We start from the raw sequence: 15,948 nt of genomic DNA on the forward strand, positions 1-15,948 counted from the left end.
GCACTCATTAACGATTCATATAATGGACAGAATTTGTAAGAATCAATCAATATGCACTGTAATAAAGCCAAAATGAATGAATGAATGAATGATGTGTAGCAACCAAATCAAAATGCTGATCAATTTTGATTAAAGCACAAAAATGTTTTTAAAAATATACTGGAGCCAATCTAATCTAAAATTAACTTGAGATCGTGTTTCCAGCAAATTAGAAGGCAATAGTTAAACACTGGAACTAGCATACAGCAAATCTCTCAGCATCTGAGTACCTGGCTTATGCAATTTTGTTAATGATTACAGCATGTTCTGATCTTCTTGTGCAAGGTCACTGTGGAACTGTGTTATTAAATACACATAATCAACTGATGTCATTGTAGTAGCAGGAAGTTTTTTTTTCACAGAACCCTGATACGATTTTCATTATTTCATTTCTCGGAATAAAAGCAAACATTGCATTTAATTTCTTGAAAAATATTTCAGAAAGTCATATAAGGCTCACAGGGAGAGAAAGTGTCATTTTGCTGAATTCTGACAGAAGATATAAATCCTAATTATATAAACATTCTTTAAACAAATGTCTTGAAATCTTTTTTTATTCACTAGATTTAAGTATCAGATAAGAAAAACACAAGTTACAGTGAACAGACTGAGCAGCTAACATCTGATCTAATACTGTAGAGACAACCTCAACTAAAAAAATTAAAAGTAAAACACACAATACTTTTTTAATCACATATAAATAGTCAATTAAGTAGGTTAAACTGAGTGATTACTGACTACCCAGGGAAGATGTCAGTGTTAAACAAAGCTGAAATTTGGTGGTCATGGCTATATCGATCTGTAGGTAGTCTCATGTATAACATAAATACAAGCCTAACATTTGCTTCATCATGAATTTTGCTAAATGAATAAAGCCACATAATACAGTTCATAGCTTAATTTGTTTTCTAAAGCAATTATAAACAGGGCACAGATATATAGCACAGATCTGTAATAACGCAATCCCATGCTCATATGTGTAAATAGTAGAGTGCAGATAATGTGGAGGAAATGTAAGATCATGTAAATGAGCATACAAAATGACATCTGGGTGGAGGATTGCATCAGCTAAACAGCACAGACAAGTGGGAGTGTCCAGCCTGAGGCAGTCTGGCAGGTGTAACATCCTGGCATGTGATGCCATTAACTCAACAAGGCAGCTTTTATAATGGCATACCAAAATGGTTAGCAAAAATAAGGCTTAACTCGCAGAGTAGATAGATAGACAGACAGACAGATAGATAGATAAACAGAGTAAAACCTAGAGCAAATATGCCCAACTCTGTCAACGTCCAGCCCACGCAAGTAAAGATGGGTTTACTAGCACTAGTACATGTGTCATGAAGAATCGCTGAATTGGCAGTAATCAAACATGAACGACTTTATCCTGGCCAGGATTGCTATGGTTTAAATTACTCATTTATTTACATTTTGGGAAATATAACCAGCTAAATTCATTAGAAAATATAGGCAGATAGAAACAAAAACACTAACTGTAGGGCTGGATGGGACTGGTTAGAATTGCCTGAGAAGTGGGTGGGAGTAGAAAAAAACAGTAACCATCACACGAGAATTAGTAGAATTAGTGTTGAGCACAAACATCTGTTATTCATCATTTTACACTTTTTAATACAGATTTTAAAAAGTTCATTATTTTAAACATTTAACATTTTCAAATCTCTAGGAATTGTTATATCAAAATCAAATCAGGATACTGTAGTAAATTGCAATAAAATACTATTATGAATGTTGACTTTATAATATTGAGCTTTCATGATATGACCTTCCATAATTTAGACATGTATAGCCTTCTCAATATTTTATTTTCAACTTTCAAAGATCATCACTGCGCAAAATTTCACACATATATTAAGGGTCCTCTAAACAACATATACATAACAAATTCATTTTTGTCAAAAATGTCACTTAGAAACTTTTAATTCCAAGGCTGCAATGTATAAAAACATGTGAACCATACATACAGTACCACCTTAGAAAAAAGAGATTCACTTTACGTTAATACATTTGTATCTCATTTGTAAATCTCATATGGCTAATGTATAAATGCATTACTGTATTTATCTCAATACTTAAAACATCAGATAATTTAGAAATTCCTTAAATTAATTTAGAGAATTAGACCCCAATTGTGTGTGTGTATATATATTATATACACACACATACATACACACACACACGCGGCAGCAGCAGCAGCTTTAACACAAAAGCCATTAGTGCACTCAGCTAGGACATCCAGGTTTCCCCTGCATCAACACAATCCGTTACATTGAAACATGCGAAAAATCAACAATACATAAATAAAACTTAGTATACATAAATGATACGTTGCTTTTAGATCAAGTGGAAATACTACAGCAAGGGGAAATAAAAGTTATTGGTCCAATAATACTGGATCAGACAAAAGCAGAGTGGGAAAAACCACATGAACCAAATGCAAAGTTCTGAGCATCAAAAACAAAACTCACAAACTTGATATTAGTACACAGAAACAGCCCAACAGTCACGTCCTGTGGGAAAATTCAAGCGGACAGAAAAGTGGAAAGTGTTTGCACATTACCATTTTGTTTTAACATATAGCTGTGGTCAGCTATATATATGTGGTCATTTCTTTCTCATTTTTGTTTCCATTTTTGTTGTAATTTATTATATACTGACAAATAACCCAAAAACTGGACACATAGCATTTCATGTAGTCATCTGACTCACTTCCAGGTTTGCTTCGGGAAATCGTGAAGCTCCCAAAATTCTGACTTTAGATTTCCAATCAGAAAATGAGGCAAAAATTTCTCCCCAGTTGAAGCATGGTAATAACACTTATTCTTATATGACGTGACTGCAGCATTAGCAAGGGCCTGTTAATTAGACCAAAACTAAAAGACAAAAAAAACAAAAAAAAAAACAATAATAAGCAGGGCAGGCTTCGTCCAGGACATGAGTTGGGAACCACTGAAATACACGATCATATCAATGCACTGGCTCCTTTCCTCTTTTGTAGATTGTATAAATGGGAATGTTGCAGCGTACATTTAAATTTTTGGTTGAGTAAGTCATCAGGGTGGAGCTCCATAATTACCAAAGATAAGTACAAAACACTGTGAATCTGTGCATTTTGAAAATGATTCATAAAGTTAGTCACTGTACAATACTCACATTTAAAAAGCTCGAGATTAAAGTAGCTCACTTTCTCTGTGTTCCTGTGCTATTAAAACTAATGAATTCACAGACAGTACAAGGATTTAAATGTTACACTATAGTAATAGTGTACAAAAAAAGAGACACTGACGCCATAAAAATGCTTTGTCTTGGAGTCCTGAGTCAGCAGGTATTATAAGGCACGAAAACTGAGGGGTCGACTCGGGTAATCCCGCCCTTCCACGTCTCATTTATTTAGGTGTAATGCCCCTTCATTTGGGCTAACACATCCTGCCAACCAGGCTCGCTGTGTCAAGGTCAAAGTCCATTTGAAATGTCCTTGTTTTGGTTTCTTGGAGTCTATGAAAACAAATCAGGCCATGATTTTACAATGTATGCCCAGGGAAATTTCATGTACTAAGCTGTGAGCCAAGCAGGATGAGTATGCTTTCCAAATGAAAATAAAAAGTAAATACAGTAGCATACCTTATTATGGGATTCATAGTTCAATTCTGGTCTGCTTCTATGGCAACAAGTAGTACAAAAACATCAAGAACACAAAGCAGCCCACAAGTGGCCTAATGATTTCACATGTCTGTGGTTAATATTCAAGCCTGGTGACCAAAATTTGAAGTTCCTGAGTTATCAAGTAAATGTAAACTAACATGAATAATACAAAGAAATCACAACATGCCAATGATGACGCCTGTTGCCATGACAATGCTGTAAAGGCCACGATACTAAAGACATATGCAGAGGTGCATATTCACAAAAAAGCAATAATAAGTCAAAGGTTGAATTTAGAGACCCAGGGACTCCTGTTTGCTTGTGGTTTTTATTCTGACCACATTATTGGCTGTGAGGAGCTCTGTGAACTCCCTGACTATCGGCAGGAATGACATCCAGGAATGTCTGCTTCTCTGTGTGATTAATAAACTTCAGGGTCTTTGACGATGTAACCCAAGAGGCATCTTACTCCTAACTGCACAGGTCATGTAGGGGATGGACCTGCATATACAAACACTTGCTTGTCGTTGCTGATGCGCAACAACGGACACACACAGACACAAATATATGCATACATACATACATACATACATACACACAGACATACATGGTCTATGAGTAGTCTTGTGAATCTGAGTCATCTGTTTGAAAGAGGGCTTTGCCAGGCTGTGTCCTCGAGCGTTTTGGACTATCCCTAGACCCGTTAACTTCCTCCAGAGGTACGTAGGAATATTCGTGCTGCGGATGCCCTCTGCATTTTCCACACACTTGTATTAAGTTTCCAAAGAGACTGGTCAGCAAGATTGCAGCCAAGACGGCAGTGATAACCATCCAGCTCTGCCTAGACACCCACACACACACACAAACAGAGAGAGAGAGAGAGACTTTATCTTTTGAATCGACCACTGTAGCCTACACAAAGCACTACACAAAAACCATAGCAACTCCTCACAATCTCTCACTTGCATTTGAAAGGCAGGTCTGGCTAATAAATGCGCGACTGCCTCTCCACTGCATGAGCTCTTTACAGGCACAGTGGGGACTCTTGATGCAAATTTGCTGAAAGAAAGCTGTCTTGCCAATAAAGGTGTGGGGCATTCAATCCTATTTCCATAGCAATAATCTTACATTAACCACACACACTTTTTAAATGAACATAGGTAAAGTATGAGTCTTTCCAAAGCTGGAATTATTGATTCGGTTGCATAACATTGTCAGGCGACTGAGAGAAGACTGATGTTTGTGTACATGTGTGAACACTTACTCTGACAGATAAGGCTTATGTGCATGAGCCTCATCTTGCTCTTGCCGCTCTTTCCACATTTGGGTGGCTAGGCAGTGACCAGCTGAAAGGGAGGAAACAAACATTTCAGTTCCTCACCAGGCCTGCATTTCCCCCTTGTACAGCATTGCTACAAACTGCTACAAACACAGATCCTCTCACAATTTTGGATTCAGATCCAAAACAGAAGTGATGAGAAAGAGAAACAGCTGTGTTTATCATCCACACAGGAGCAGGTGCTCATTCTCTGAAGCGAATGGAAAAGTTCTCAAGTGCAAATCAGGGATGAAGTAAAAGGTTAAATAAAAGCACTTGTGCTTTTGATAAACACTCAGACAAGGCTTAAAAAAGTAAGGGCAGCGATGCTTGACGAGAGCTAATTTTAAAACCTGCATTTGAGAGAATGACTGAAGCAGCCAGAGCAAGGCAAGAGGCCAGGATCAGAGCTAAAGAAAGACATTCGCTCATGTCAGTCTCATCCTAAAAGCTTTATGGTTAGATTCAATGTGTTATATAGTCAGGTATTTAAACATGTATTAAGGATTATTTTGTTAATATTAAAATAATCCAATCTGGGGTGATGTGATGTGGCCTGATGCAAAGCAGAACTACCACCCCAAACTGGATGATTTTCCAATAACAGCACATTCCAAAGTGAATTATTGCTCTTTTTCTACAGCAATTTTTTACATATTAATGAACAACACATCATGCTTTTTAACCATTTATAACAATTTAATATTAAGGAACATTATCTTATTATCTGCAAAATATGTTCCTGTTGTCGTTTACATTATATACAGTTCTTCCCTCACCAGCTTCTTGTTTTCGCTCTTGAGCAGTTAATAAGAAAAGGATTTCAGCTTGTCATGTTCCTGAGAACATGCAAAGTGCAAACGCCTCTATCCTGCAGACTCTCTGGTGTTGGAAAAGCTTTACCTCTGACTAATGTGCAAGAACGAGTGCAGTGATATAAATCTTGCAGCTGACATTATTGTCAGAACTGCTGCTATAGAAAAATAATCAACACCTTCTAATCAGTTGGAATCAACCATTCAACAGTGCTGTGGTATAATTTAACAACAGCCCATATACCTTTTCATTGTTTATGATAAAGGAAATGTCAAAACTATTGTTTGTAGTAATCGTGCATACACTACAGATGTGGTAGACCCGGATTTTTGACCTGTCTTTTTAATTGGCTCAACCACTGGGCTATTTTGTGCTTTAAGCCTGAGTGAGATTCTTTCACGCCCTCCCCTTAAACATCTCAATGCTTTGTTTATCTGCGTAAGAGACAAAGATATGATATGACTAAAGACGAAATACCTACAAACCCCATGATGGTGGAAAACTGAAAAGAAAGCAGCAACTGCAAAAAAAAAAAAAAAGAAGAGAAAAGAAAATATGCAGAGAGCACAAATTACACCACATATGCAGGTCTGCAAAAGATAAGGCAATCACTCAGTTTTACATAAACATATATCTCATGCACGGGTACCATGGAAAGATAGCAAAAGGACAAAAAAGCTTAGTGCACAAAAAAGAAAAAAAAAAAAAAAAAGAACAGCGCCATTTCCAAGGCTTTATCTAGAAATAACAAGGTGTGAAACATACAAAGTGGTGCTGTTGGCCCAACAGTGTGATATAATCAGTACCTCTCTGCAGACTGGTATTTCTCTGGCCGTGGAATGTGGCATTGCATCTTCCTGTTACAGGGTCACAAGGGCAAAGGTCACTGCACTGGCACTCCTGCAAACAAAGCAGCCCGTAGAAGCCTAGAGGACATTCTGAGAGAAGACAGTGTGCACATAGACCGTTATCAACATATTTTATCGACCACGGAACAGAATCTTCCAAGTCATAATTGTGCATTCACATCATGACAGATTTGCGGTAATTATATGAGACGTCATTTTACAGTCATGTGTGTATATACACTATATGGCCAAAAGTATGTGGACACCTGACCACCAAGCCCATATATGGGCCTTCCTCCACAGTAACTGTTGCAACAAAGCTGGAAGCCCACAATAGCACAGAACAGGAGTGACCAATCTTATCCAGAAAGGGCCCGTATCGGTGCAGGTTTTAATTCCAAACAAGCCCCAGCCACACCTGATATTCTACTGAAAGCCAAAATCAACTAATTAAACAGGTGGAAACAGGCGTGGTTCCTGCTTGATTAGAATGAAAACCTGCATCCACACCGGTCCTTTGCTGGTAAGACTGGACACCCCTGACATAGACTGTCTTTTGTATGCTACAGCATCACAATTTCCCTTCACTGGAACTAAGGGGAAACCATGAAGACATGGTTTGCCAAGGTTGGTGTGGCCTGCACAGAGCCCTGACCTCAACCCCACTGAAAACCTTTGGGATGAACGGGAATGCTGGCTGTAACCCAAGCCTTCTTGCCAAACATCAATGCCTGACCTCACTAATGCTCTTGTGGCTGAATGGGCAAATCCCCACAGCCACACTCTAAAATCTAGTGAAAAGCCTTCCCAGATGAGTGGAGGTTATTAAAACAGCGAAGGGCGGGGGCGGGGGCAGGGCAATAAATCTGGAGTGGGATGTTCAAAAAGCACATATGAGTGTTATGGTCAGGTGTCCATATACTTTTGGATATACTGTACAGTGTGTGTTGATGTTACACACTGTCAGTGCTTTAAAAGATGGCAAGAGGCCAGATACTGGTTATGAGTTTGACTAAGACAGAAATCAAAGGCTTTTACAAGTTGGTAGATTGTAAGTACTGTCATGACACGACATGAATGCGCATTAAGTCAAGTCAATCATAAATCCAAAACTGGACCCTGTATGCTGCACAGCTGACTGCTTTTACACACCTTGCTCACAGGAATCTCCATGAAAACCAGCAGGACATGTGCATCGCCCATGGACAGGGTCACAAGATCCTCCATTTACGCACGTGCATTTCTTCTTACACCCATCGCCATAGAAACCCGCTGTACACCCTATAACACAGGACACAGTGAGTGATGCAGGTCAGTTGGCATGTGACCATGTGAAAAATTGAAAAACAAAACTAAATTATGAAACAATATACATCTTGCAATATATATAATATCAAAGCTGAAAGGCAAATTTCCATTTAACATGCTTCATAATATACCCCTTTGTCATATACTGTGTGAGTTGGAGTGCTGAGTTGAGTTGTCTGTGTTTACCCTGACTGCAGTTCACACCTTTCCACCCTGCATCACACACACAGCCATCTGTTGAGAGAGACACGAGGGTAAAGAACATCCTCAACAACTGTTTCCCATGTTCACAGCTCAGACATTTTCTTTATTAAATACAAGCAGCATTCAGGTAGTTCGTTAATTATTGCTTTGTTAATTGTAAACACTGAGAGAAAATAAACCTTGATAGAATGCCAACATTTACTGCTTTTTAGCAGAGAAAAACTGCATCTGCTTTTAACATGCATCCGTGAATTTTAAATAAACAAAAAAATTTCATTTAAGTAGAAAAAAATGTCTGGGGCCTCCTTTAAAAACGTATACTTTATAATTGAGGCCCCTGGTGTCTATTCTCCGTCTTTAAAAATACTTTTAAGAAAACGTAAAAAAAACAGGAGATAATTTTAAAAAATAATAGATAATTCATAACAATAGCAAACAATAGACCACTTTCCAGATTAAAAACATCTACAAAGCATGATAGGGCAAATATAATAAACAATGATACAATAAACCAAACTGATTAACTGAAACAGTAACAGCTGTATAGTGAGATATAACCATACTAACATGACAAGGATGTACGTAGATGTGACAAGTTTAACCTTCAAATCATACAACATGGCAAAAGCACATCAACAAAGACACAAGAAATAGATTTTTGCCAGGTCCTTGTCTTTCATGAAATAATTTTTGGTGATTTTCATTCAGAAGCATGTTATAAAACATACTAATGTAATTATAACGCATAGCAATAGCACACTAATATAAGTGAAATACATTACTTCACTTACACACACTGACACTTGTACAGAAACACACACATGCACACACTCCTTCAAATGCAAAAAGTCACCTGGAGTGCAGAGCCCATGTTCTCCACAGTCTGGTGGCTGGCATGTTAGATTGGCACATGTGGGCGCGGCCCAGCCAGATTGGCACACACACTGGCCGTCCACGCAGGTCCCATGCTGGTTGCAGTCCTCAGGCTGACAGAGACGCTCGTGCACACACAGCACAGTGGACACGGCCCGAGGGCAGCGCCACATCTGATCCTTACTGCACACAGAGCAAATAGAGAACATGAGAAAAGTTAATGAACTCAGGCAAAGCTAGCCAACAAGAGTGTGTGGATTTTATATAGTGGCTCATAAAGTTTATGGTCAGTACAGTGACATTAAACAAATTCAAATAATTTTATAATGCTGATAATAATCATCACTATATATTTTCTATCCATCACAGGAATTACAACCTCATTTATACATAGTACTGCACTTGAGGTGTACAGTTACTTATGGTGACTAAAAATGGCCAAGTAGGATTTATATACCAGTGATCTGAGGGGAAACTTGCCAGTGACCCTTTACGGACGTAAGTGGAAGAGCCGCCTCCATCCAGATTAATGGCATTGATGACACCCTGCTCCTTCAGGAACTTTGCCACCTCCCACAGGTTCATACTGGGTGCACACACACACACACACACACCACCTTCTAACTAAAAACTGGGCTTATAAATATAATGATTAAAATAGAGATTATGTTACACAAGGCATATATTCTTAATTCCTTACAACATGAAAAATGCTGTGCATTATGGATATTAATCCAAAACCTAGTAAACGTTCATCATTCTGTTTTGTATAAGTGAGCTAATGCAAAATTGGAAACAAGCTGCATTGTTTTGAATTAATGGATTAATAATTAAAAGCGTTTTTATAAGGGGATGAATATACCTGGGTGCTCCGCCCAGGCATCACCTACGCGTGGGAAACATTGGTGTCAGTATCAAGACACTTTGTCCACATTGTACTGTCTAACAGTCTCCATGATGCCTTAAGTTTAAATTTAAGGTCTAACAGTCTCCATGATGCCAGACGAAGTTTAAACTTAAGGTCTAACAGGTTAAACACTGTTTAAGTGCATCATAGTGTAGGGGACAGTAGTGGGAAAGGTGTGCACACACAACACACATAAGAGTACGAGAAGAAAGGGCAAACAGCAGAAAATGTGGAGCAGCATAGATGGTCTAAAGATTTATTTCCACTGTAAATATTAATTTGGTGTTTTTAAATATTTTTAAATAGGAATTTTAAAAAAGTGCTTCTTGCCCTTTCCTCAAAAATCTATTCAACACTGCTTTGCGATATATTTTTAAATACTTTCAGTGTTTCATTTTCTGAATACTTTTTATATAAAAAGAGAAAATATTAAATGAGGTAATATGAAATATTAACAAAAGAATATCTATACACCTCCTGTACTTTTACACATCTGGAAACGAGGGTCTTTAATTCCATATATTCCAGGCATCTGTCAACTCCACCTAGAATTTGGGTTATTACTGTACACAGACTCTACAGTGTGTATTCTCACCCTCTGATTTGTGTCTGGCCATCAATGTGGAAGAGAATGAGTCTGCCCTTGGCATCATGGCCCACTGCTGTCCGGGCTGATATCACATCAACGAAATTCTGGAAGGTTCCTGTAACATACAGCGTGTGTGATATTCTCCCTTACGTGAAATGCAGTCAGTACAAATAAACAGTGTAGTTCAGTGCTTCTCAGAAACTGAGCTCCCACAGTTCTGAGCTATTGCACCAGTCGAGACTAGTTTAAAGGACTGATGTACCTGTCTCCTGAGACTTTGCACATTCAGCCTGCATGCTCTCATTGATGTAAACTTCTCCTGACCTGAGCAGCCACACCACCCCACTGACCAGCTGCACAAAAGGGTTCACTCTGTCCAAAACCTCCTCCTCTGATAGATATCTACCAGCATGGAGAAGAGGGGAGAGAGAGAGAGAGAGAGAGAGAGAGAGCGAGCGAGAGTGTGAGAGAGAGAGAGGAGGGAAGATAATGACACAAAGGCAGAACACACAGTCCCCTCCAAAAGCTATACAGTGCTATACGCTGACGACATTGAAGACATTTGGTTTTGAAATCAAAAGATGAATATGAGTCAATAGATCAGAATTTCAGCTTTCACTTCCTGCTAAACTACTTAGAACATGGCAGACTCATGATTCTCAGAGAAGCCTCTTCAAAAAGCCAAAACCTACCCTGCTCAACTTGTCCAGTTTTATAATTAATCAATCTTCAACAGTGACCAATATTTATTTTATATTGAAATTCTGATGACATATTTTTTGTTTAAACACCTTTAATTACATTGGTCTAGTTTCCTAATGGTTTTCCACAATGCTGCTCAACTACCTACTGCTAGTGGTGCCAGTGGGCTTTAGTGGAAACTGCTAACCTCTCGCAGGAATAACAAGGAATTATAGCACTAACCAAGAATTTAACACTATTTCATGTCTTTCAGGGTAGAGATTCCCTTTAACTGATTCACTGTTTGAATCTTACTGTTTAATAACCAAATAAAGCTTAGAAAAGCTTTAGGGGTGAGCGAGCCTTTAGGAGAGCTGGCCCTAAGCTTTGGAACAGTTTACCTCTGCATCTCAGAGCAGCTTCAACTTAATCTATTTTTAAAACTTGAGTAAAAACACATTTCTAATCTCTGGCTTTTAATTATACGTAAACTGGAAGCTGAGGCATATTATATATTTCAACTTCCTGTTTGTTATATATATTAATTTTATCTTCATACAGCACATTGGTCAACTGTTGTTGTGTATAATTGTGCTTTATAAATTAAGTAAAGTAAATAAATGTCCAAAGATTTTGTTCCCTAGAAGATAAACACCTTTATCTCACACTGGAAAATTCCACAGAGCCCTAGCACTTCAAAATGAATAACGAGCTTGGACCAGTTCCTCACTACTAACTGTTATTTGTGAATAGCCATTTATTACGCAACAGTGCTGTGTTTTTGTAGCACTGCTATTTTTAAGGAGCAGATGTTTTTTGGTCTCTGCACTCTCAGGCCGTTCCTGGCTAATCCTTTTTTTTCTTGAATGTTGTATGTTTAGAGTGATTAAGAGCTCTGAGTTTACTCTGATCAATAAGATTTACAGTTACAGCTGGATCAGCTGAGGCAGGAGCTGAGGCATTCAGTCCGTTGTGATCGATCAGGCGTGCTTGATAAGAATAAACAGATTTTTGCAGTTCACAGTTCATGTTTGTTCTTCACTATTAGGTTTCTAATAGGAGTGAGATTTGGCATTTCTGCTCCTTATGAGCCTATCATTTGCTTTCTCCATTACTTTTATCATAAAATAATACAAAAGCTGTTCAGTGCTAAAGTAGATAATAAATGCATTAATAAAATTAAAAAAAGAAAACAATAATTAAATAAAATAATTAATAAGTAATTAAAAAAAATAAAAATAGGATTTTGACACCTATTTCGGCCTGTTCATTCTAGACTTGTAACAGTGTTCTCAAAATGATTCTCCTAAACACTAAACTTGCTTTTTAAGACATTTAAGCATTAAAAATTCAACTTTATAATATGCCTCCAGCTGAAAAACACTTACTAACAGTCCTGTAAATTAATTCTAAGTAAGTTTCAGTTCAGTCTCAGTTCAGAAAGTTACATAAACATACACAACTTTAATGCTTAAAATGGCAACTTTTATATTCATAAAGCATAACTGTGTCTCAAAAACTAGTTTGATGTGCTTTGATTCACATTCCATCTCTTTATTAAAATAATATACATAAATGATTAATTCATCTTAGCAACATTTGCTGAGATTCGTCCAAACCAAGCAGAAACTTACCCAAACACCAGCGTTCCGTCCTTCCTGATGCCGAACTGGGCATTCTGCACTCCTCCACTATTCTGTACCAGTCTGCCATCGCTCACAACGTTCCCTAAGCACTGTCCATCTTTAGTGGCAAAATATCCAGCATTCTGGGCGATCAGACACTTCGTTTTAGCAGTGTCTTCCACAAGCTCTCTTCGGAAACTCTTACACCCTCCGGGGCCTCCGGGCTCCAGCACGGACACTGTTCTCAGCGGGTCATGAACCACTGTGATGTGGCCACTCACCCACTTCACTGGACTGCTGCCGATTGCTGAGATAAACGTCTTGGATTCTACTACAGGAGGTCCAGGGTGCGCGTTAGCCAGCCAGGTTTCATGGGTTAAGTTTCCATGGATGAGAGGCTGACAGTCCCTCACGTACCGATGGGAATGAGACGGGCCATGAGTATCAGCATAGGGCAACAAGAGGTCATCATCCATAGAGTGCCTGTAGGAGGGGGTGGATAATACAGGAATATTAACCTGTACCCAAAGCTGTTGCATGTTTATATGATCTCATTTCATAAGCTGATCTCATAATCCATTGTTATTATGGCCATTTATCCACAAGCGAAACCTTTCGTTATGTTGACTGACACAGCACAGATCTTGCATGTGAACACAGGACACAAACTTTCTGTCAGCATGCCACCATTACACCTCTGATGTTGCGTGTAACTTGGCAACACAAGCTTGCTGAGAGTTGGCTTGATTACTAAAAGCATGTCAGTATTGGATCAGTACTGAGTATCAGCTGACACCACAAGCTCTGATCCTGGTAGGGCATTGAAAATGGAAAGAGAATTGGTAACCACTAACCACAAATGGTCAGTTCTTCAGTGATTAGAGTCTTTTTTTTGTGAATTGACCCCGCTGAACCCTGCTAAAAAAAAAATAAATAAAAAACTACTCATTCGCACACGATGCCAAATTCCTGTGCATGATCTAAGTGACTGCAACCATTAGGTGAGATTTACACAAATTAGACCTGATTATTTCACTGATATTAATATTGGAAATAATACCACCATTCAATTTTTATACCATCAATTTCAGCTCTATAGTATTTGCAATTTCTTCCATGGTGGCTCAAAGATCGGTGAGGATGGGCGTTATTAACACTGTGAAACGGCTGTGAAATGTGTTGGTTCCTGTTATCACTTACATCATAGCAATTGTAAACGGTTCCCTCACCAGCTTCTCCTTTTTGCTCTCTAATTAAAGTGTTAATACAGAGAAACTGCAAAGTGCAAAGCCCTCTGTCCCAAGAGACTTTTCTTTAGAAGTTACAACTCTACCTTTGATTATTACAAAGCACTGACATAAACGCGTCTTCTCACAAAAAAAAAAACAAAAAAAAACAAAAACGTAACCATATCAACGATGTGAAGCGTCCACTATACAACTCTGTGTTGTAGCACATTAAATAATCCTGTGACTTGACCTACAGAATTGAGAATTCAGCAGCGCTGTGGTACAACGCAGAATATTCCACAGATGAAAACTGTGAAACCTCATGCTGAGATTAGACTGGAGTTTAATTAATACACTGAGTGATCACAGCTAAACAACCTTTTACACAATCTGAAAATATGTTGTGGGTATTATTTTTGTATACTTTGGATTTTTCTATACCTCTTTCCATAGTTCTATGTCCTTTATTATCCGCAAAGGGCCGGTGTGGGTGCAGGTTTTCAGGTGTGACTTCTGCTTGGTTGGAATGAAAACCTGCACCCACACCGGCCCTTTCTGGATAAGACTGGACACCCCTGCTGTAAGCAAAATGAAGACTAACACCTTTATTTATTTAGGTGTTTTGAATTGGACAGGTTTTATTGATCACTGGGCTGGTTCGATCATTCACAGGGGCGGACCTAGCACTAGGCAAAGGTAGGCAACTGCCTTGGACTCCCAGAAACGAAGAGCCCCCTAAAAATAAATTATATATATATTTTAGTCACTAAATATTGATGTTAAAACACTGAAATGATTCATATCACTGTTACCTCATGCTGTAATGGAATATCGAGGTAAATGTGTGCAATAGAATAGGGCCCCTTTCCTAAATTTTGCCTTGGGCCCCCAAACCACTAAATCTGCCTCTGATCATTCAGGCTATTTTTTTTTTTTTTTACATTTTATGATCATTAAGCTCTTTTTTCTTACGCAGACTTGGGTATAACTGAGCTCACGTGACTGCTGTACAGTGATCACAGCACTGTGCTTCTTCCACAGCTTATTTTCTCCATCACTCTGTTCGGCTCGTCTGTCTCACCTGCCCACTGGATTGCTTCAAAACTGAACACCTTTATGCACTTTCTACAAAACCAGGGTGTTTTGTTCAGTTCATGTTCTAATGGATTGCATCTTAGATTAACACACAGCTAGACTTTTGCTGGGAAGGTGTGTTGTGACTGAGTCAACAAAACTCTTTCAAACCACATCTGCCTACTAAACTATTTGCTGAAACTAAATTTACTTTATTCTATCATATATGCTTTGTGTCTTTTTATATCTCTTTTTTTACTGAGTCCCTTGATGATCTAGTACAGAGCTTTGTGATTAAACAACTTCTAAATGTAAATACTAGTGAAACATATTCATATTTCTGTACTCCCAGTGCTATCTGACCAAGTATGGGCCATAATCCACTCCTACTCCACTGTTGATTTAATATAAATAAATAAAGTAAAACAATAAAATATAAAATGTACCTTACCGCACATCTTTGCTCTCTATCTTCCACACTGCAACCCATATTAAGAGAACACAAATATGGGCCAAGTTTTCTAACAGTGTTGCCATGTGCCAAACACTTAACCAGCTACAGTTAGAAAACAGTACACTATCATTTCCATCTTCTTACACGCTAAATACCAAATACCGTCCTCCTCGCTACCTAAGTGCACTACATAGACAACGAAATAATGGTTTTATCCACCCTATCTAGTGCACTTTAAGTTCAAATTGCACGCTATTTGAGATTCACCAACACGCAAATAACTTCCGGGAAGTTTGTCATGTGACTTGAATCATGCGCTACAC

At 38.3% G+C, this 15,948-nt stretch overlaps 1 protein-coding gene across 3 annotated transcripts; it reads right to left on the reverse strand.

Moving 5' to 3' along the window:
- Positions 1-1,843: 1,843 nt before the first annotated feature.
- Positions 1,844-15,888, reverse strand: nagpa (N-acetylglucosamine-1-phosphodiester alpha-N-acetylglucosaminidase). Of its 3 annotated transcripts, XR_003402808.3 has the most exons (12): positions 15,623-15,888; positions 12,878-13,351; positions 10,825-10,964; positions 10,569-10,677; positions 9,524-9,652; positions 9,047-9,249; positions 8,176-8,223; positions 7,834-7,962; positions 6,640-6,771; positions 4,964-5,045; positions 3,679-4,540; positions 1,844-3,552 (listed from the first exon to the last, which is right to left on the reverse strand). XR_003402808.3 is itself a non-coding variant. In XM_026914210.3 (11 exons), exons 1-11 carry the CDS (start codon positions 15,706-15,708, stop codon positions 4,312-4,314), a joined length of 1,761 nt encoding a protein of 586 aa, XP_026770011.3. In that variant the 5' UTR covers positions 15,709-15,888; the 3' UTR covers positions 1,844-4,311. The 3 variants fall into 3 exon arrangements, 2 of the variants coding, with proteins under 2 accessions (XP_026770011.3, XP_026770012.1); XM_026914210.3 differs by having other exon boundaries at positions 1,844-4,540; XM_026914211.3 differs by lacking the exon at positions 1,844-3,552 and having other exon boundaries at positions 4,355-4,536.
- Positions 15,889-15,948: the final 60 nt, after the last annotated feature.

Source organism: Pangasianodon hypophthalmus, chromosome 1, assembly GCF_027358585.1.
Source record: "Pangasianodon hypophthalmus isolate fPanHyp1 chromosome 1, fPanHyp1.pri, whole genome shotgun sequence".
Classification (NCBI taxonomy): domain Eukaryota; kingdom Metazoa; phylum Chordata; class Actinopteri; order Siluriformes; family Pangasiidae; genus Pangasianodon; species Pangasianodon hypophthalmus.